The 24176-nt window shown below is 25.3% G+C and overlaps 3 protein-coding genes across 3 annotated transcripts; 1 reads left to right on the top strand and 2 right to left on the bottom strand.

Moving 5' to 3' along the window:
- Nucleotides 1-2680: 2680 nt before the first annotated feature.
- LOC127288702 (methyl farnesoate epoxidase-like) lies at nt 2681-8774 on the top strand. Its single transcript, XM_051316314.1, has 8 exons — nt 2681-2837; nt 3205-3456; nt 3885-4173; nt 4404-4648; nt 4889-5100; nt 5424-5510; nt 6347-6488; nt 6717-8774. The coding sequence occupies exons 1-8, from the start codon at nt 2750-2752 to the stop codon at nt 6923-6925; spliced, it is 1524 nt and encodes a 507-aa protein (XP_051172271.1). The 5' UTR covers nt 2681-2749; the 3' UTR covers nt 6926-8774.
- Nucleotides 8110-13643, bottom strand: LOC127288701 (probable cytochrome P450 305a1). Its single transcript, XM_051316313.1, has 9 exons — nt 13556-13643; nt 12528-12640; nt 11936-12190; nt 10709-10946; nt 10468-10627; nt 10129-10240; nt 9735-9915; nt 9325-9581; nt 8110-9257 (listed from the first exon to the last, which is right to left on the bottom strand). Exons 1-9 carry the CDS (start codon nt 13594-13596, stop codon nt 9070-9072), a joined length of 1545 nt encoding a protein of 514 aa, XP_051172270.1. The 5' UTR covers nt 13597-13643; the 3' UTR covers nt 8110-9069.
- Nucleotides 13529-24174, bottom strand: LOC127288697 (small subunit processome component 20 homolog). The gene is made up of 7 exons (XM_051316308.1): nt 23998-24174; nt 23401-23678; nt 17310-23307; nt 14845-15919; nt 14329-14753; nt 13979-14248; nt 13529-13767 (listed from the first exon to the last, which is right to left on the bottom strand). The coding sequence occupies exons 1-7, from the start codon at nt 24040-24042 to the stop codon at nt 13618-13620; spliced, it is 8241 nt and encodes a 2746-aa protein (XP_051172265.1). The 5' UTR covers nt 24043-24174; the 3' UTR covers nt 13529-13617.
- Between the last annotated feature and the right edge of the window lie 2 nt (nt 24175-24176).

The raw sequence follows: 24176 nt of genomic DNA, 5'->3' as shown, positions 1-24176 counted from the left end.
TTCTGAATTTTTTATTTTTTCCTCTCTTTTTTGGTATTTCCTTTTTCTTTTCATTGAAATTCTTTCGTGCTCCTTTTTTTTCAAATAATAATTATTTTTTAATTTTGAAGTTATTAGTTTCTTTTATTTTTTTGGTTTTGTCTGTTTTAAATTTTTTTTTTTTTTTTTTTTTTGGGTTTTATTTTTAAATAAGTGTTCCTTGTTCGTGTTGCTCGTTGAATCTCTATATCGCAGTTAATTAGCAATTACTCGTGATGCAACGAGACGAGGGTTTGAAAAAAAGAAAAAAAAAAAAAAGTCGCACAACACGTGACTTGGGAACCTGGGGAGAAAGTCAAGATTTCCTTATAGCATAAAGGAAATGATATGCTGAAGCTTGACCATGGTGAAAGTATTCACGTGGCACCCACACTAAATATAAACTGTATGGAATAGAACATTTGCGAATTAATAATCAAAGATTGCTTCTGGCCGCAAATGAGCCTTTTTAAATATAATAAGTACATACAAAATATATATAATGGACGTTACACTTGATTTTCCAGACGTGACTGGACAATTTCATATAAATACGTGACGTCTTACATATTATATCTTCAATCATCATCATTATCATCAAGAGCATCATTATCTTCATTTACCATCATCATTACCTTCATTAACGTCAATTTTTTTTTAAATATCTCATCATTATTCCCGAATAAATTTATATAAAATTTCACTTTTATATTATTTGAGAGAGAAAAAAATTGCAAATTTTTTTTTTCGATTTGTATTTTTTCAAATGGAGTTTTTTTTTTATTTAGAGATTTTTTGTGCAAAGAATTTTTGGAGTGGAATTTTGTAGGATTTAAATTTTTTCAAATTTTCATTTTTCCCTTTGTATCAATTAATTAAATTAATTTGATAATTTCATTAATCGGAGTATTTTTTTTGGATTTTTCCAATTTTCGTTTTTTTCTGATTTTTTCAAGTTGAATTTTCTCGATTGGCTCCTACTCAAATTTTTGTTTTTTTTTCTCTTTTTCCAATTTTGTATCGATTAATTAATTTGATAATTTCATTAATCGGAGTATTTTTTTTTTGATTTTTCCAATTTTCGTTTTTTTTCTTCTATTTTTTCGAGTTGAATTTTCTCGATTGGCTCCTACTCAAATTTTTGTTTTTTTTTCTCTTTTTCCAATTTTGTATCGATTAATTAATTTGATAATTTTATTAATCGGAGTATTTTTTTTGTGAATTTTTCCAATTTTCGTTTTTTTTTGTTTTTCCAATTTTTTTCAAGTTGACTTTTTCTTGATTAAATTTGCATCGATTGAAATTTCGATTTTGTCAATTGAAATTTCCTCAAAAAATAAAAAAAATAATTACAGTGAAAATAGTTTTATTATTATTTTGTTCATGTCAACTTCCTGTCCTGTTTGAAAAAAAAATACTTGAAGAGAAAGAGTTGTTTCCGCATTACATATGTGGCAAAATAGCATTTCCTTAAGTATACTTATTATATACGAGTGTAAAACTAATAAAAAACAAAAGTGGAAAAAAAATTTTTTTTTCTCCGCTTTGAAAATATTTTATAATCTAATAATAGCTAGGGAAAAGGTAAAACAAATAATTGATGATAGTTTATTATAATAAAGTTCAATAATAATTTTGATATAGCATTATTTTACTAATAATATGGGAATTTACTTTCTCACGCACTTTTTATATTTATTTTTTTGCGATATCAGAATGACTTTTTTTTCCTATATATATATATATATATATATATATATATATATATATATATATATATATATATTGATGTTAATTGAAGGCTTCGTTCATGTGCATTGAATTTCTGAGCATAATTGCTTCGGAGAAAACCAACTTGAAGATTTTATGAACGCAAAGATGCTCATCGTGAAGTAAACTCGTACCCAGGAAGTGTCACGTGTGAAATATTTTCACTTTCCATAGGGAACATCCGTAACATTTATCGTACGAGATTTTAATAATAAAAAAAAAACGATTCCTAAAATCAATTTTTTTCAAAAATAATATTTGCATCGAAAAATTAAAAAAAAAATTTGTTTAAAAAATGTCAATACGAAAAAATTTAATAAAAATTTGTTATTTTCGTTCGAGATAAAGAGAAAGAAAGAGAGAGAGAGAGAGAGAGATTTTCATTATATAATAATGTATTTAATCGTCGTAATTATCAAGAACGGGAATGAAAGCGAATAATTGCTATTTTATAAGTGTAACTGTTAAATAATTGGCTTCGAAGAATATTTTAATATTTAATACACAAATTGTTCTGTAAAAAAAATTTTCTCCTCTAAAAAAATTTTTTTTTTCAAAAATACTTTTTTTCAAATATTAAAAATACAAATCTCTTTTTTCGTATTAGGAAAAATTTTTCGTTTAAAATTTATAGAATCAAAAAGAAAAATGCAAAAATATTTTTTTTTTTTGACGCAGGTTTATTTAATAATATATGTGAAATCAACAGAAAGAGAGAAAGAGAGAGAGAGAGAGAGAGAGAGAGAGAGATTCGAAAAACATATATAAATATTATAAACTGAAAATGGTTCAGTGGAGAAAAAGACGTGTCCTAACACAAAAAGATATTTTTGTCGAAGGCCATGGGTGACACGACGATAAAAATCTTTTGGAAAAAAAAAAGGAAAATGTAAATCATTTTTGTTCCGCTCTATATAAAGTAAACGACGACATATGCTCAGCATCAGTGCATCATCTGAAGATGATCATAACAGTTATTTCGTTTCTTCTAATATTTTTCGGTTTGTGTTGCGTCTATGATTGCGTGAAACCTAACAACTTTCCACCTGGTGTGTATTTAATATTAAAAAAAAAAAAAAATGAAAAAAAAATCGTGCTTCGAATTGTAAAAAAAAAAAATAATTGATAATCAAATTTAAATGCTCCAGATCTGAGTATAATAAATTATTCATTATAAGAATATTAAAAATTGTTAAGCGCAACGAAAAAGAAAAAGTATTACACACGATTGCATGAAAGCTATTATTAATATTAGAATAATAATTTATTATTATTATTGTACTATTATTATTATATTATATTATTTTTGTTTTATTATTTGTATTTTTCTATTTTTTTTATTTGTTTTTATTTTTTTTTTAATTATAAATTTTGTGTTTGGTGAAATAATAATTGATTTTATAAAAAAATTATTAGGACCAAAATGGCTGCCTTTGTTGGGATGTTTTCTAAAATTTCGGGAAATTCGTCAAAAAACTGGATACAATCATTTAGCATTTCAAGAGCTCGCGAATCATTATGGACCTGTTCTTGGAATGAAGTTCGGAAAACAGAAATTTGTTATTATATCGACTCATGATCTTGTTAAGAAAGTGCTGCTTCAAGAAGACTTCAATGGACGACCCGATGGCTTTTTTTATAGACTTCGCGCATGTGGCGAGAGAAAAGGTAAACTAAAAATAATATTAAATATAATTACAATATATTATAAGGAATATTTTTCTGAAAATATTTTTTTTTCCTCAAAAAATTATTATAATTGCTTCTTTTTTTTTTTTTTTGAAAAAAAATTGTAATATTTTATTAAATATTTTAAATTGTAAAAAAAAATTGTAAAAAATATATAAAAATGTAAAATATAGAATATAAAATATAGAATTTAAAATATAAAATTTAAAATATAAATATAAAAATAGAAAATAGAAAATAGAAAATAGAAATATAAAAATTGAAATAGAAATATAAAAATTGAAATAGAAATATAAAAATTGAAATAGAAAATAGAAATATAAAAATTGAAATATAAAATATAAAATATAAAATAGAAATATGAAAAATAAAAATTATAAAATATAAAAATGAAAAATTGGACTTAGGAGTTTTGTTCACTGATGGCAGTACATGGTCGCAGCATAGAAGATTCACGATGAAACATTTGAAAACATTTGGCCTGGGACAGATGACAATGGAAAGCTATTTAATATTCGAAGCTCAAAATCTTGTGGAAAATCTTAAGCATCGAATGACAAATGGTCCGGTGGCAATGCATCGTGCCTTTGACATTGCTGTTCTCAATTCTCTTTGGACAATGTTCGCTGGACATCGATTCGATTACCAGGATCAGAAACTGCATAATATTTTAGAAGTTGTACATAAATCATTCAGGTATGAGAAAACTCATTATTCTATCTCGGAATTTTTTTTTTTCTTTATTATTATTATTTACTTATTTTTATTTTTTTTTTTGTTGAGAAAATAGGAATAAAAATAAAAAAATCAGAAAATTATTTTATTAAAATTAATAGTAAATTAAATTAATTCAATTAAATGGAAAATATTTTTTCGAAAATAGTGAATAAATGGAAAATAATTGCATATAAATATCGAATTTGCAGATTGACTGACACATTGGGTGGAATTGTGTCCCACATGCCGTTTCTTCGTTTCGTAATTCCAGAACTTTCAGGATATAAGGAACTGAGCACGAATATAAAAAAATTGTGGGAATTCATTGGATATGAAATTGATTCACATGAAAAAGATCTCATGAGTGATGTGCCCAAGGATCTTATTGATGCATTTCTCTTGCAGATAAGAAGTCAAAAGGATTCTGATCAGCAGCACGATTCGATATTTAATAGTACGATAGAAAAAAAAATTTGGATATTTATACTATAATTAATTAAAACTAAATATTATCCTATACTGATTTTTATCAATATTTTAGGATTATTATTTTTTTATTATTATTTCTATTATTATTATTTTAATTTTTTTTATTATTTTTTTTTTTCATTGTTTAAAAATTATTTTTATTTTTCATTATAATTGTCAATTAATTTTAACTAATTATTAATAATTTCCATTTTTTTGTTTTTAGGGGAAGATTTATTGATCCTCTGTCTCGATCTTTTTTTGGCTGGATCAAAAACAACAACAGACACATTGGCAATGGTGTTTTCATTTTTGCCCCAGCATCCAGAATGGATGAAAATTCTCCAAGACGATCTAGATGAAATTGTTGGAAGAAATCGTGCGCCTCGTTTGTCCGATCGTCCTTTGTTACCACGAGTTGATGCCTTTCTTGCCGAGGTACTAATTACTAAAAAAATTACAGTAATTAAACAAAATTGCTCACAAGATCATTTTTTTTTCACGCAATTAATCTATATGGATTTTTTGCTTATTTTCCTCCATTGTTGAAAGAAAACATTTTTAAAAAAAATTATTTTTCTTTTTAAATTTCTTATATAAAAAAAAAAAAAAATCCAGACTTGGGAATTTAATTTCCAAGAATATAATTGTCTTTCACGCACGGTGAAATTTCTGATTGAGTTGAGAGTAAACGGTATAAATATATATGTGAAATTTAAGAAGCAGAGAGCGTAACAGTTTTTTTTTTTTTTTTTTTGCAGGTGCAAAGATATTTGATCTTAGCTCCTTTGGGTGTTCCTCACAGGACAATGAAGGATGTCTCATTAAATGGCTACCGAATTCCACAGGTCAGAATATCAGACAGTTATATATAAATTTATATTTACGTTATGTCTTTTCAATTTACGTTCCTGTGTGTGAAAGCCGCCACCAAGTTTTTTTTTTTTTTTCTTCTTTTCCTTATTTAATACATGACTCTCGAAACCTGCATCTTAATAAATATAAAGAATAAAATGACAATTATCGTCGCTTTCAATTGTCGGCTCTTACCGAAGACGTATTATATACAAGAATTCGGGATATGAAAGCTGAAAAGGAATTTGCTTTGTTTTTTTTTTTTCACGCAAATTATTTTCGGTATTCTTTGTTTCCTATTCTTCTGTTTTATTCTGTCTTTGTGTTTTATATTTTGTATATATTTTTAATTTTTATATTTTCTTTTTTATATTTTTATTTCTTAATTATTTAAATTTTGTATATTATTTATTTTATTTCTGACCATATATTTTTATATTTTTAATTATCTAAATTTTGTATATTATTTATTTTATTTGTGACCATATATTTTTATATTTTTATTTCTTAATTATTAATATGTTAATAATTTGTTCGTTGTCATGTATATAATAAGCGTATTTTATTACTTCTTCATTTCCCTCATGATTTTTCATTTTTATTTCCTGGTTGTAATTTAAAAAGTGTTTTAATTGACACTTTCTTGCAGTTTACATGCCTTTGTGATAGAGAGTAATTCTCACTCAATTATAATTTCTTTCAAATCAAAATTATTTAACAGTTTTTAATTTTTTTTAAATTATTATTGAAAGATTTGAATTATTTATTTACTTATTTTCAAATGAAAATGTATATCAAAAATTTTTTTACTAATCGATAAATTTTTCAGGACACAGTTGTTCTTCTTAATTTCTACAGTGTTAATCGCGATAAAAGGTATTGGGAATGTCCAGAAGAATTTCGTCCCCAACGATTTTTGGATGAAAATGGCCAATATCGGCAAAATAATGCGTCTATGCCCTTCGGATTAGGTAAAAAAAAAAAAAATTTCTTTTAAAATTCTAATTACTTTAATTAAAAGAAATTAATTTTTCGAAAAATTATAAATATTTGCAAATTATTAAAATAAAATAATAATTTTTCGTTTTTATGCTTTCAAAATTCTAATTATTATTTCAATTAAAAAAGAAACTAATTTTTCGAAAAATTATAAATATTTTTAAATTATTAAATAAAATAATTTTTTTTTGCTTTTTCAGGCAAAAGACGTTGTCTGGGAGAAACTCTAGCTCGTTCGTCTCTCTTTCTGTTCTTCACTTACGTAATACACTACTTTAATTTCGAAATTCCTTTGGAACATGGTATACCAAATTCAAATGGTTATGACGGATTTACAATCTCTCCGAAACCGTATTATCTCACACTCTCCCTCAGGTCCGACCCAAATTCATCGTCATTGCCCGAGTGAAGAAATTTTTTTTTGCAAAAAAAAAAGATAAGTACCAGAAATGTTGTTTTTTTTTTCTTTGACATCTTTATATACATATGAGAATAATAAAAAAAACAGATCTTCCCTCAAAAAAAAAAAAAGAATAAATAAAAAAAAGAGAGAGTCATACAAGTCCAAGTTTGACTTGCCCGAGTTGTCGAACAACACTTTACGAGAAAGTGAAAGAAATGAGGGGGACCATCTTTTTATATTTACGATCCAAAAGAATGAAAAGATAAACATCGTACATATGTTCGACTTTAAATATATATACTTATATATTTATTCTCAAATTCTGTCCATTTAATGTTAACATTATAATCGAAATTTAAGAAAAAAAAAATATATCTTTTATTTATATAGATTGACATGAGATAAAATATAAATTTATTCCTTTTTTTCGTTTAATTGAATATGAATAGAAATTAAATATTATTTGAAATTTAATTTAGTAATTTATTATTATTATTATTATTAATTTTTGACACCTACGAAAAATTAGGAAATTAAAAAATGTTTCGTTTTACAAAAATATGATAATAATGATAGTTGAAAATTCTATTTCCATTTTGGAAGACTAAATTAAAATTTACTGCTATTTTTATTTACAAAACAGAATTTAAAAAAAAACCGGAATTATTTCCCCTGCGTAATAATTCATTTATGTAAAATAAATGCGGAAAGAATAATTAATATTGTAATAATATCTCATTGTGCATATGTTTTATGTTAAAGAAATTATTTAGCATGAAATTGATAGTTAACAATTGTGGTAATTATGTAACGTTTGTTTCAATCGAATAATTTATTCAAATTTTGCGCAAATTTAATTTTATATTGTTCTAGAAACAAGAGATTTTTTTCTCTCTCTTTATCTCGGTATGAAAGGAGCCATTTATAAATATAGCGAAGTGAAAGAGCAGACACTTGAATTACAAACAAGATTCTGAGCATCGTTAAGCCACTAATTAGCTACATTGTACTGTTTCATTGTTAAAACTTTTTTTTTTTCATTCCCTTTATCGGATTAATTTCTTTTCTCCAGGGGAGAATACTTAAAAAAAAATTGTTTCTCTTTTCATCTTCTTCAATAGTTTACTAATTTGTTTAACATTTAAATATTTCAAATTCCGAAAAAAAAAATTGTAAAGTAATTTATCAACTTTCCCATTGTTGTATTTTATATATTTCTCTTTAAATTTATTTTTACATAAATCGACGATAATTATCGCAATAATTCAATATTGCACTTAGAGTATATACTTGAAAAAAAAAAATGTTCGAACAGCTTTTGAACTTGTTTCAACTGATTTTGATGAGGTGATAAATTTCCTTTGATTTATATATTGTAGTAAAAAGTCCTGTGAATTTATTCTCAAGGAGACATAAAATAATTCTTTTTATTTTACAATTATTTTTTTTTTGTATTTTTATTATAAAAAAATTTATTATGAAACACGAAAAAAATAATGTTGATTTCATGTGGGACTCATGATTGAATTTTATTGCTTGGAAACTAAAAGGAAAAAATGTCGAATCTAAGGGAAAGTTCAATGATTATTTAAAACTTAAAGTTGATGTTTCATCAAGTAGATAAGAACATTTTGCCATAATTCCACGCATTCACTTTGACATTAAGAACAATGGATAAATTCACTTTTATTGTGAGAAAAAAAAAAAGATCCCCGCGTTGGGGAAATTTAAGACAACAATGTTAATTATTATTTTGTTTTCACTAGGGAAATTGTTTTCTTTAAGAAAAAGTAAATAGCTAAAATTCATAAATTTATTATTTTCGAATTATATTCAATTGCAACATATTTGAAAATGTGTTCGTTTTTTCTTCTATTTTTTCAAAAAATATTCCCTTTTTCAATTTAATTAATAATTTTAAAAATTAAGAGATTCATACGGAAGGTATTGAATTTTTTTTATATAATAATTACAAATTCCGGGGCAATATGTCCAAGAATAATATTTGTAAATATTTAACTAATTATTGATAAAATTAATAAGTAATAAATACTGAATTTTTCAATAATTAGATATTCCAGGCAAGAAGGAATATTTGCCCGATGGCAATTATTCAATTATTGTGAACATAATTTTTTTATTAATGTTCATCAAATTGTTTTTCGCGGTTTAAGTAAAACTTCATAAGGTTTCGGTGATATCGTTAAACCAGGAACAATGTTTAATGATGGGAATTCTTTTCCAGGCGCTGGATGAAGTTCAAAATTTTGTAGCATACCAGACGTTAATAAAAAAATTGCTGATTTTGCTAAAATTTCACCGGGGCATCTTCTTTTTCCTGAAAAAAGAAAATTTCGTTTAAAAAAATTGAAAAAAAAATTAAAATTAATTAACAATTTAATTACCTTGTCCAAATAGAATCAAATTTTCATCGGACTGATATGATCCATTTTCGATAAATCTTTCCGGAATGAAAGAAGTGGGATCTTTATATCGATCTTTACTTGTATTCGAACTGTAGACATTAATTAAGATAGTTGTATTTTTGGGAATATGATAACCGAGTAATTCTGTATCTCGAAGTACTCGACGTGGACCAATTGTTGGAGTAACCAAACATAATCGTTGAGATTCTGTGCAAACTGCTTCTAAATATGGCAATCTATTACATAAAATTTTTATTTAAAAAATTTATTTTAAAAATTTTTATTTAAAAATTATTTTAAAAATGTTTATTTTAAATAAATAAAAGATTTATATTTATTAATTAAAATAATATAAATAGAAAATTTTTTTGAATTATAAAAGAAAATACCTTTGTCTATCATTTATATCCGGCAATCTTTGTCGGCCAACGACCAAGTCAATTTCTTCATGAAGCTTTCGTTGGACATCTTGATGGATGAGAACATTAAGAAAAATAAAATCTAAAGTTGTAGTTGTAGTTAATGTCCCAGCAATGAAGATATCCATTAGAATTAAAATCAACTGTTCATCTGAGAAAAAATAAGAGAACGAAATATTTAAAAAAAATTTTATCTAAATTTTTATGAACAAGTTTTAAAAAATATTTTTCTTAAATTAAAATATTTTAAATTAAAAGTACAAAAGTTGTATAAACTTAAAATAAAATCAAAATAAAAATAAAAATTATAAAATAAATATATAAATTATTTATATAATTATAAAATAAAAAATGAATCTCTCACCGGTGAAACCACAAGAAGGACCTCTTCCAAAATACATTTCTTGAAGAAACATGTCTATTAAATCATTTTCTTTTCCGGCCACATAATTTTTTTTATGCTCTTCAATTGTCTCCTAAAAAAATTTATTTTTATTGGAATCTTTTTCATATTTTAATTTTTAATTATAACAAACATAGCGTTAAAATTATAAATCATTATTAATTTATATAATTATTATTTTAATATTCTTTATTTATTAATTTTTTTAAATAAATTATTAATTTATATTTATTATTTTAATATTTTTTATATTTTTTTGTAATTAAGTAAGTTTAGAAAAAAAAATTTGCGTTTACGAACCATAAAGAAACTTCTCAGCTCTTGATTCAGAGTCATAAGAAGATTGTAACCTGAGGCCTCTGGAGCAATATATCGAATCCAAGGAATACTTGAAAGAACTCCTCCGCCCATGCTAAAGGCTTTTGCTCTTCTATCCATTAGATTAATAAAATATTTCAGTCTGAAATAATCGAAATTCAAAAATTTTTGTTTTTTTTTTGTTCTACGCGTTTAATTATTATTATTATAATAAAATTTATACTTTTTTTCATCGCTGAAACGTTTTCCAGCTGTTAATTGCCATAAAACATTTATAACTGCATTCATTGTCACTGTTTTTAAATATCGAACACCACCTTCATGTAAATTTTCTAAAATCTCCTCGAGTTCATTTTTAATTAAATAAAACATTTGACTTCGACCAAATCCAAGCTCACGAAATTTACGAACAAACCAACCGCGAATTTCCTTCCATTCCGGACCGTCCGACATTGTTATTCCTGAAAAATTTAAAAATTACATAAATTCTTAATTTAAAAAAACAAAAAATTATTTTTAATAAATAAAATTATATTTAATTTTTTTTAAAAATCTATTTTAATTATTTATTAATAGAAACCTAAAAAATAATATAAGGAAAAGAATATAAATCAATTTTTCCTTAATTATTATCGAATAAATATTTATTGAAAATTGAATAATAATTATTTAATAAAGATAAATATTTGATAATTAAAAATCTAAAAAAAATAATAATACAGGAAAAAGATTAAGTAAATTTTTCCTTGATTATTATCGAATAAATATTTATTTGAACTTGAATAATAATTATTTAATGAGGATAAATATTTGATAATTAATTACCTGATAATTTGTATTAAATAACATTTTTTGTATTGTATTCTATAAACAATAAGAAAACACGTGCAACATTGATAAAAATTGTTACGATTAAAAAAACTTTCTCAATAAAGAAGCAATTTAGATATTGATGCAATTTTTTTCAGTTTATGCGAAAGTGGAATTTTTTGTTTTTGTCTTAAAAAAATAATATTTAATTATCTGGGTTCAAAGTCTATACTGTTTACATACTAAATTTATTTTCACACTTAATTTTGATAATAAATAAATAAAACATTTTTTTTATTTATCGAATTTTTCTAGTTCCATTTTTTTAGTTCTAATTCAATTTTAATCAATGAAAATATTTAGGTATCAATTGATTATAATTTATTTATTATTTTTTTATTTTACATAATGTAATTAAAGGCGAATTGCCTATTTTACATGAGGGTTATGTCCTTAAAAAACTATTCACATAAACAGAAAGCCCTAATTTTAACCAGATTGCTAATAAAATAAAAAAGACTTTTCGCGGTTTCGATTTTATCCACTTCAATTAATTATAATGCTAAATTATTAAATTTCCAGTTAAAGAAAATAAAATAAAATAAAAAAAAATAAAAATATAATAAATTGTTGAATATACCTTTTCGAACACCTAAATTTCGAAGTTTGATAAATTCATCCCACGGTCTTCCATCATATTCTTCATTTTTGAGCACAGCTTGAATTCCTTTATCACCCGAAACAACTGTTATTTTATTTTTACCAAGTTTTAATGATATTAAATCACTATTATAGCGGCGTGACAATTCTAAAAAGGCTAAATGTTGACCTCCAAAATCACGTGACACTTGACGAAGAAGATGAAGATTCCCAACAAACGGCCAGGCAAATGGACCTGAATAAAAAACAAAAATTATATTTTATCAATAATTGAACATTATTAAAATTCAAAATTTGTATTCGCTTCATAAATAAATGTAACTATATCTATTTTAAAAAATTTGTTTAATTTAAAAAAATTTTTAATATAAAAAATATTTTAATATTGTTTCTCTACAAAAAATAAGTAAATAAATTCTAAAGTCACGTGTAAATCTTCTTCGAAGATTATATTGTTTACTGAATTGAGCTAAAATTTTCAAAAATATAAGAAGAATATTTACATGTGAAATCAAAAATCAAATAATTTAAAATAATTATTGAAATTAATAAAAAAAATAAATTTGTCATACCTGGGGGACTCTTCTTCGTTTGTTTGCTCCATTTAAATGTAATGACCAAAAGGACAGAAACAATCACTAATAAAACAGCACTAATCATATTTTTTTTTAGTGCATAAATATTTCTAATAAAATAAATTAAAAATTAATTAATTAATTAATATTAAAAATCCTAGTGATGACTTAAATTTCCTATTATGAAAAAAAAAAGATGTAATTTTCCATTCAAGTGTCAAGATGAGGAGAATTTGAATTAAATTATAACAACAGATGAGAAATGTGACACCATTGAATTGAGCGTTGATGTAGAAAGTGGTAGTGACTTGTGTGTTCGTAATTCTTTTATTTAGTTACGAAGGTGGATTCATTTGTAGATTCATTATCGGTTCAGTAACGTATATATTTCACAGTCTATCAACGGTCAGATAACAAATTAAACCCCTTAAGATATGAAGGTAAACAAGAATATTCAATAAATTCTTTACTATTCTAAATTAAAAGTTACATATTCAGAATGGAAACATCACTAAATAGTATATTATTTAAAACGCACCGAACGATTATTATTTTTCTCGAATGTTCAACTTAATTGAAAATTTTAATTATCGAAACTGAAAAGAATTGTCATTGAAAAATTAAAGTAATTAAAATTAAATTAAAATATTTAAGAGAGATATATAGAAAGATTTAATAGACACAGCACTGTCATCTTTTCACGATCTTTTTTTAATTAAACTGAACTATTCTTGTCAGGCAAGCAATTGGTTCTCTAGTCGTTTTCTAGTAGTCATTAACTCACCAATCAACGACAATTGAGAGGAACGAAAACCTACACTTTTATGTTAATTGTTAATTATATTGTTTGTCATTGTCATGTAAATTTAAAATTCAATTATGAAGAAAGTCTTTTTAAAAGTTAAATTAGAACTCAAAATTAATAAATCAGAGATAAAAATAAAAAATTTAGTATAATTATTATTATTATTTTGTGAAAATAATTGATTTTTCAATAATTTTAATAATAAAACTTTATTACTTACTTATTATGTACAAAAATTCCGTAGAATAAATAAAAATACATTTTGTTTTCTAAGTAAAAAATTTATCCCATCTCAAGATCAATTTCCCTACGTGGTTTCTTTCGCGAAATTTTCTTTCCCTTGAGACATTCAATTTTCCTTTTTCTTGCGACTTTTTTCTTTTGTTGTTTGGAAATTTTTCTTTTTGCCGCCAATTCAGGATCCGTTATTACCTGAGATTGTAAAAATCGTTAAATAAAAATAAAAATAAAAATTGTTAGATTTAATTACAATTATTATTTTATTCGATACGTCTAACATTTAAATTAAAAACATTAAAAGAAAGAAAATTAAAATATTAATTGCTAATAGAAAAATTAAAAATGGTGATTTAAAAATTAAACGAAAAATTTGAAATAGAAAATAACTTTAACAGGAAATTACCTGTTGTTTACGTATTTTTTTTCGCTCCGTTTTCCTGGTATCAATTTTTTGTTGAACTTTACTCAATAATTGAATATATTCCTCGCTGTCCAATCTCTTTTTTATCATGACGGAAACTTCTTTCGCCAATTGACGTAAAGGAGCATTTGACTCTTCAGTTGTTGCCATTTCTCGCACCAGTGGCGATAGCAAATTAAATAAAAGTGGTCTCAAAATATCCATTGGAATTGTACTCACAATTCCAGCAATCCATTTGAAAACTGAATGTCTCTGAAAGAAAAATATTTTTTTTTTTTGGTTTCAATATTGAAATATAAAAATTAATAAAAATTAATTTAGTTTTTACATACAACGCAAGTTGATTTTGGCGATTGTGTCACTTCCATATTAACAGATCTTCTCATTTTCTTCACCAACCAAAGAAGCGATAACGGATTTGTTTTATCAGTTTCCGTTTCTGTTTCATTTTCATTTTTATTTCGAATTGTGGTCACAGATTTCAAGAGTCTTGCAATAAAAATCAAATTTTTGACCACTTGATCCGATAATTCCTCCACATTCATATCGGGATATAATTGTGCAATCAAATCGAGTGTTAAACTTTTTATTGTATTCACCGGATCCGAATAAATATAACCCGATTCACTATCGTCAGGATTCAGCAAAAGTTTTTCCACTTTCTCAATATCAGTCGCGGCGAGAATAAATTCAAGAAATTGACTCGCTCCCAATCGTACCCACAAATGCGGATGTGCCAATTGCGCTTGACTCTGATCTGAAAAAAAGGAATATTATTTTTAAATTATTATTATTATTATTATTATTATTATTATAAAATTTTGTAAGAGAATAATTTTTTGAAATACCTGCAAAGGAATGAATATGATCGTTAAATTTCTTATCCTTGAGAAAAGCGGTACAATTGGAGGATAATTTTACCAATAAATGAAAAATGCGAATTAAATGATGATCACGTAATCTCTCTAGATCTTTGATATCTTTACCAACATCTCCAGAAATATCTTCAATTTTATGAATTTTTACAAAACGTCCCGGTTTCGTTTCATCGATATCACTTTTATAAAATTGTTTCAATAAAAGTGGTAACAAATCATTTAATCTTCTTTCAAATTTCTCCTTCTCGACAAGTACAAATAAACCACAAAGTTGTACACCCAAACTTCTGTGTGTCATTTTTTTATCCTTCAACGATACTGTGACAATATCAAAAAGTTCATTTCGTTTATTATTCGGCATTCTCTCCAACATATCTTGTATACATTTTGCGCACAATTTCTTACACATTGGATCATCGTCATTAATAATTCGAATACCAATAGCGACAAATAAATAAACAGCATGCTTAATTAGTACCTTAATTGGAAAACCCTTTACAATACTGTGTAACATTTCCAATACACTCATACGTCCTGGTTGTAATTCATAATTTAATTGAGTTACAAAAAATTCCACATGTTCCTGAACTTTTCTACCCAATGGATAATCAACTAAATATGAATAGAAAATTTGTCGCGATTGTTGTTTAACGTGATCCAATTCTGATGTGACAATGAGTATTGCTACTTTTTTCATTACTTCATGCATCTCGGGTACAATTAATTTACGATTTATAATCGCACGTAAAAGTCCATAGGCCGTTGCTTGTTTTTCACTATCGTGAAGATCTTGCTCTGCATAGAGTATTAGTAATTTTAATTGATCTTCATTTATTGTAAAATGTTTTACATCGCGAACAATCACTGAAGCGCATTTAAAGGCTGACATTACTAAATCATAATTATCTCCTTTACTTAAATCGGCTACTGCAAATTTGTGAAGAATACTGAATATTGAGGAGCAAATTTCTGATATTAATTCGTGAACCGCTGGAAGATCCATTTTTAATATCCAATTAAGACACTGTAAACTCAATGTGCAAATCTGTAAATAAAATTAAAGTCAATTTTTATTTAAATAAATTAAAATCAATTTTTTATTTTAAAATTAAAAAAAACTACTGTATTTCGACTAAAGCCATTGAAGACTATTTTTTTTTAAATTCTAATATTTTTAAGAGAACCAGTGAAATTTCAGCCTATCGAAATTAATATTATTGAAAGTTGTAATTTTTTTTCTGTCATTTAGAATCCAAAATTATTATAATATTAATTAATTATTATATTATATATTATTAATTAATTATAATATTTTTGTAGAAAAAATTTTAAATGTTCTAATAATACAAATTTGACAATAATTTTCTAAAATTCTACGAGTTTAGTTCGTAAATTTAACCATAAAAATGTCATTTTGAAAAAATTACAAATTTAATTAAAAAAAACTAAAACAAATTTAATATTTATTTAAAAAAAAAAATTATTTATTTTTTAATACTTGTTCATAATTATTTAAAGTTCGAATTTCTTTTAATTATAAGTTGTAATTATTTAATTATAATTATGTAAAATAATTTTAAAGTTGTGTCAAATGTAAAATTTTGCTTTTTTTAAAATTTTTTTCTGAAAATGAATGAAAAAAAATAAAATAATAATACTAATAATAAAATATTATAATAAAATAAATAAAAATAAATAATAATAATAATAATAATAATAATAATAATAATAATAATAATGTAATCAAAAGAAATTTGAATTGTAAATAATTATAAACAATTATCAACAAAAGAAATATTTTTTTTTAATATTTGAGGAGTAAGTTTTCAAAATCTCATAAATCCATTTTTCAAAAAAATGGAGATAAACATAAATTGAATATTTTAAGGACCTCACAAATATTCCTGTCGCTGTTAAATTTAAGAAAAAAAATTTGTTAACAACGAATTTTCAATTCAAAAACTTTTGGACATAATCAAGATGAGTTATAATTTTTATGTTTTATATTAGAAAAAATTACCAATACCTGTAAATCATTAAATTATAATAAAGTTTAATTAAAAACAGAACGTCTTGAATATAAAAACATTATTATAGAATTAAACTATTACAAATTTTATATTTTAAAAGTAACTGTCATTTTTTTCAATTTCTCGAAATAAGAAAATATGGATTTATCAGGTTTTGAAAATTTGCTCCTCATTTAAAAATATTGAAATTGAAAATCGAAAATACTAGAAAATTAATTTTCCAAAGTAAGCTCGTAAAATTTTTGAAAATCATTGTTAAAAAGTAGAACATTTACGATTATTTCTAAAAAAAAAAAAATATTAAAAATATTAGAATTTTTAAAAAATAGTTCACGATTTTGATCGAAATACAATAAATTAAAAATTATTTAAAATATTTAAAATATTTAAAATTCTCAAAATTACCTTAACGTGTTGCGATTTTAGACTGTCGTTCAAAATATAAACAAATGGATTTAAAAGTGGCTTGAAATCAACACCAGTGAATTTATCTCTTTTCAAAAAAATATGCATTAAACGTAAACCAAATTCAACTAAATAATGTGCATTTGCATTTTCTGTTGTTTTTGCCATTATTTTCTCGCACATTCGTCTTTTTGGCGCCGGTGCAATTAAAAATATATCCGGTCTCTTAAATACACGTGCTTTTATTTCTTTCTCACTTGGCGTATTATTTTCCACTTTTTTTGGTAAAAGATCAGGAATACTCTCGGATGCAATTCCATAAAGAAATATTGTCATTGATTTGATATCAATAAATTTATTATCAGCCAAACCAAGACAAATTTGTCTTAAACATTCACTGACTTTGTATAATTTTTTATGTGAATGTGATTTTAATAAAACTTCCTTCAATGGCACAATAATGTCAATTAAACATGTTTCGCTGATAAATTCCGCCATAATGTGAAAAATATCATAACTTTTTGTTGATTTTGCCTCGGAGACATTTTTAATAATTCCCGCAACTTCCTTTTCATCGGCTGTCAATCCAAAGAGATCAATTTTACAAACTGAGAGAATACTCGTGAGATTTTTATTTGCATACTCGGGTTTTAAATAGGGTTTCAATGAGACTAAAACCGTTTGTATTGTAAATACAAGAACATGAATTTGAAAACCTTTTGTTAATAATGTATTCATTTCACGTAAAAGATAATGTAAATATGATGGACCTAAAGTGATCATAATTTTTTGTAAAACTTCTCTCGTTGTTCTTCGAATTGATTCGAGACGTGATTTTAAAAATGTACAAATTTTCATAAATATTCCAGGTAAATTTGAATCGAGCATTGATTCGGGTAATTTTTGTAAAAGTTTAACAAATGCAAGTGCAACGGGAACTCGCATTAATTCTTCTTCTTCACGATCGTAGCCAGTGCGTTTTCGATTTATTTTATGACTATTTTCATGTTGTGTTCTTGCAACAATTGCACGATTCAACTGTGGGAGAAAGATTTTTGAAATATTGAAAATAAGCCTCCTTGCCATGTAACTCGATAGAACTGTTTCTTTTTCAATAAAAAATATCTCTGCCGATTCTTCTGGCTCAGTTTCTTCTGTTTCAATTGTTTCAGATTTTTGTAGCGCTTCATCCAAATTTTCTTCCTCATTATCAATATCCAAATTTTCTTTTTTCTCCTCATTATCCGTATTTATTGGAATAATTTCATTTGAATTTACTTTATACTTGGAAAGATCATAATGAAAAGCATCTAAAATAACAACGATAATTTTTATAATCTGTTTTTGAAAATCATGCGAATGTCGCATTTTATCAAGATAGAATTTTAGAATAATTTCATATTGATGCCAGGGCAATAATCTACAAACTGTACCAACAACTTCGATAGCGGCATCGACTATTGAATTTTTATTTAAAAAATCCTCATTACACAAATATGATGCAGCAAGTGGTAAAATAAATTGTGTCAATGTTTTTGGATTTGGTGCTTTTTTCAATGTTTTTGATACAGTGCAAAATTTCAAAAGTGCACGAACTTTACGATGTAATTGTAAATGTTGAAGATTTTCAAAAAAATCAACTTCCGGATCAAGTTTATTTGTTAATTGTGATAAATCCCTTAAAATTGGATCAACATCCGAACATTCCATTGCCATGTAACCTAAAAATGAAATTAAATCCAAACGAAGTTTTTCATTTTTAGTACGTATATTTTTACGTACAATCCCAAGAATTGTGTCCTCAATCAAATATCGTCGATTTATTGAATTATCCTTGTGATTTTGGGCCAATTGTTTGCTTATTAATTTTAAACATTCGGCACAACTATAACGAATTGCTAAATCATTGTCGGTTTTAAGAAAAAAGAAACAATTGTAAATTACAGCAACGCCAAATTCAAGGGAAAGGGAATTTTTTTCAATGAGATTTTTAATTGTCGAGAATGTTTCTAATCTTTTTTCAAAATCCGGTTGATCAACCCATTTATTGTCCCAGGCATTGAGTGAAGTGAGTAAATCAAATTCACGAAGCATTTCATCTTTATTTTCTGTTGAATTATTGGCAATTATATTAAACAAATTGATTAGATTTTTTCTCGCCGCTACCGATGAAATTGAACCAATTAATGGTAAAATTAATCGTATATGTTGCTCGGGTTTTTCAACTTGTTTACTTAAATTTATGATAATTGTTAAAAGATCAAGTAAAACGTCCTCAGATTCGTCGAGTGATGATTTTTTAATTAAAATCGGTACCAATAATGATAGTAAAGTATCACTCGTCTCGCTATTTGTCACAAATTCAGAAATTCTTGACAAAATCGTCAAATCTGTTTTTCTTACTCCTTTATTGAATTTTTTACTTTTCTCCAATTTTATTCGCATAAATTCCAAAATACATGTAACATGCGGTAAAATAATTGCTGATCCATAATTTATTCCTTTTGGTAAGGAATCGTAATTTATTTGCAAAATATTTGAAGCCACGGAATTTAATGATTCAACTCTTTCATCATTATCATCATCATCAATTTCCATTTGATTTTTTTCATGATCCTGCAATGTTAACATTTTTTCAATCATTTCCAAAATTGTATTAGCAACTGATAAATGTATTTTTGGCCCTAAAAGTAATTTTATAATAAAATTTAATGGCATAAATTTTTCATCATTCTCTTTATGTTTTATTAATAGTGAAAAATAACGTGAATTTTGACTCCAAGCTAAAAACATTTTTAATAATGGCGTTGGACTGTGAATTCCCTCAATTGGCAATTTTTCCAACCATGGAAATACACCGACTGTGAATAATGCATCAATTTCCGATGTTGTCCATTGATAATTTTCAAAATGAACAAAAAATCTTGCTAGAATATTAATAGAATTTGTTCTAACATTTCTGATAGATGACAAAAATCCTGAATGAACATTTTTCGATTTATTTATAATTCCCGTGACTTGAGCGAGAATTGTCAAAAGAATTCTCAAAAGATGTGGTAATAGTTTGTTCATCATTTTACCACCGAATTGTTCAATTAAAATTGCAAGAAGATTCACGGCACTTTGTAAACGTTTTGGTGGTATAACATTTGTGAGATCAATATTTTCAATAATTTCATTGATAAATTTTTGTAAATTATCCGTTTTTTCCACAGATGATAAAAGTTGATTGAGAAATGGTTTAAATGCCATTTGAACAAATGTGAACATTTCTTTCTCCTCGGCGCCAGCAAGAAAACGAAGAATCATTTTTCGCCTATGAAGTCCACCGGATTTACCACCTGTTCTCATTCCAACGCGTGTTGTCATTTTTGCATATATAATTCGCATGAGTATTGGAAATAAATCATCACGATGATTATTGTCAATCATACTTTCGTCTTTGGTGATTTTAAAATGGGTTAATTCATTTTTTAATTGTTTCTCGTCGACAAAATTACTTAAATGTTCTTTATAAGGAAGGAGATATTTGTGCTTATACGCAAAGAGACAATTTAAAGCCGCTTTTTGAATTTCTGCATTTTTTGACGAGAGTAAATCGAGATAAATTTTACTCATCTCCGTCTCGCGGTAAAATGATTTTGGATTCACGACTTTTGTGAAAATTTCCATTTGTGCCAAAAGAAGTTTTATTTTCATTTTCATGTGCAAATTTTCAATTTTATTTTCTGTTTTTGTTTCCGTATTTTCGTCTTCTTCATTATTTTCATCTTTCTCTTTTTCTTCTTCTTCTTTTGTATTTTGCTCTTCTTTTGTATTTTCCTCTTCTTTTGTATCTTCCTCTTCTTCTTGATCTTCATCTTCTTCTTCTTCTTTTGCTTCTTCCTCTCTTTTTTCAATATTACACGACTTTCCATCATCGCTGTTCGACTTGAAAACAAACCTATCAACAAAATCAATAAACATCACAGTTAAATCGCGATTTTTCGTCTCACAATAATCGGCAAAATTTGACATCGATTTCCACAATTGAAGTTTATAATTGTCGTAATCAATTTTTTCATCACTTACACAAATTTTCCTCTCCAGCGATGAAATTATGTCGCAATTTATTGTTAAATTATAAGAATGTGAATTTTTATTTTCCATTTTTAATTGAGAAAGAAAAATTGTCCAAAATTGTGGACATTGTTTATTGGCATAAGAGGATAAAATTTTTCCACATGGTTCCCAGATGAGAGAGAAATTTAAATAAAAATTGCCAATTAAATAATTTAATGGTATATCGTAATAAATAGGATCAAGTGAATTTAATGCTTGTCCATCGAAATTTAAAGCCTGAAGGTGTAATAATTTCTCTCTATATTTATGAACTGTAGCTGGTTCATTTTCAGCTAAATAAATAAGTTCAAAAACATTTTTATTGTCATTTTTTGAGAATAGAGAAAAAATATGTGACACTGTTGATCTTAAACGAGGATTTTCTGATCTTAAATTTTCTGTTAAAAATTTGTGTAAATTGTCAAAAGTTGTTTCGTTGATAAATTTTTCCTTTGACTGTGATTCAGATACATAAGTTAGAACAAGATCCAAAGAATTTAAAATCGATGGTTGATTTTTGTATTTTTCGCACAATTGAAATAAATTTATTTTAGTGAGGAATTCGTAAATGAAATCTGGATTTTTTATATGAATCAACGAATCCAATGCCAGGAGAAATAAAAATGAAAATTTGTTTACAAATTCTAAATTTAAGTTATTTTCACTGTAAAGTTTATCGTAGAGTATTGAAATAATTTCGGACAAATCGGATTCAATTTCTGAATTAAGTGGACACAGATGAGGAAGAATTAGCAAAATTTGTATTCCCTCATTCGATGGTTCGTTGTTTTCTAAACTTTTCATTTTTTCCCGAATATAATTAATGTCCAAGGATTTTTCATTAATGTTCAAAGGGAATTTTTTCCATCCCTGAATTCCATCGATTGGAGGAGTTTTAATTTTGATAATTTTTGCCAATAGACGTAAATATTTACTCTTAAATTCCATTTCAATGTTCATTTTCATCAAACGTGGTAGTATCAAAGTTTCAAATGATGAAAAAGAAATTAATTGTTCAATCGTGTTAAGCAACAATTCCGTATATTGAATTGATAAAATTTTCAATACCAAATAACTTCCAGTTTCTTGACTGATATTAACACTCGTGGCTCGTAGCAAAGATGTTGAATTTTTAAGAACCTCTTCCAAAATTGCGGGATTATTTTCAAAAACAGTAATTATCTCCACAAATTTTCGTCCAAGATTCATGGGATCTATCACAAATTTTCCACCTTTTTGATCAATTAAATTGAACATAAGTCGAAGAATCATAATCAATGGATTTTCTCTTTGTGATATTTTTTGAAAATGTGATTGCTGCTCTATAAATTTGTCCGTCACTTTTAGAATAACCATCCATAGAACATCGGATTTTTTATAATTAATCGTTTGTAGAATATTGTTGATAATTTCCATTAAAACTTGAAACAAAAGTTGTTGATTTAGCTCTTCATTTTGAAGTGATTCAAAATAAAGGGACAATAATTCCTCGGCACATGAATGAAATTGACCAGAAATACCAGCAATGACTTCGAATAATAATCTCCCACAACCTTGAATGCCATTTGATGTTTCTTCAAGAGTATTTAAAACTAATTTCAAAAAATTCTCCTTATCCTTAACTTTACGAACGACGAATGAAAAACTTTCGGCGGCAAAATTATTTATATAAAATGGTCGCGATTCCGACAAAAGAGGTAATAGTAAATTAAAAATTTTGTCCACATTACGTATTAAATAACGCCACAAAAATTTGAATAAATAAGCAAGTGTTGTGAAAGTATATTCAAGTTGATCGGCATCTTTTGTCCATAAAATATCGATAATAGCTGTTAAAAATTCGGGAAAATGTGGATAAAATTCTTTTTGTAAATCTCTTGCAACTGCAACGATTAATCTGTAATTATTTCAAATGTTAATGAATATTTAATTTAATTTAATGAGCATTGAATATAAATAATGAATAATTAAATAAATTATTAATACTTACTCTAAAACAGTTTGTAAGCAAAGAGGGTCTTTCAATTTTAAATATTTCAAAAGCGTGTCAATTACATGTTGCTGACTATTCAGCAATTGAGGTAAAGTAATTATATTTCGACATTCTTTTTTGAGATTGCCATAAATTTCCGATAAATTAAGAACATTCCATTTTTGCAATGCTTGATAAAAATGTGTTTCTTCCTCGGTGTCATCTTCATAACGATGTGAGACTCGATGAAATACGTCAACATCGATTTGTGTTACCCTTTCCGAAAACGGTTTAAACTAATCAACAAAATGTAAATAAGAATATTGATATAATTTAAAAATTTAAGACCATTAATTCGGTTTTTTAAAATTGCTAATAAAATAATTTTTAACTTCGTCCTCTATTCTTTAGTCAAATTAATTATTAAATTAACATTACATTAATACAGATATTTAATAATATATCAATCAATTACAAAAAGTATTTCAAATTTAAAAACTTAATTTAATTTAATTTCAATTAAGTAATTTAAATTTGTATTTTAATTTAAATTAAAAGAAATGAAAATTAAATTTTTTAGGTTATGATTAAAATATATTAAAAATACACTCTTACCTTAAAAGTATTAGTTTCCTTATGTCGTACGGGTTTATTTTTCATTTTAAATATTATTTAATACAATTATTATCACTAAATATTATATTTTTCATAACAAATTATTTTTTTCTGAAAAAATGTGACGGAGAGACGACAAAATAGCAACATAACCTTTAAATTACCACGTTTTTTTGGAT

Source organism: Leptopilina boulardi, unplaced genomic scaffold, assembly GCF_019393585.1.
Source record: "Leptopilina boulardi isolate dan_hultmark-lab unplaced genomic scaffold, ZJU_Lbou_2.1 LbouV2_392, whole genome shotgun sequence".
Taxonomy (NCBI): domain Eukaryota; kingdom Metazoa; phylum Arthropoda; class Insecta; order Hymenoptera; family Figitidae; genus Leptopilina; species Leptopilina boulardi.
Note: the sequence above shows the minus strand (reverse complement) of the source record. Positions and strands in the feature narration are given on the sequence as shown.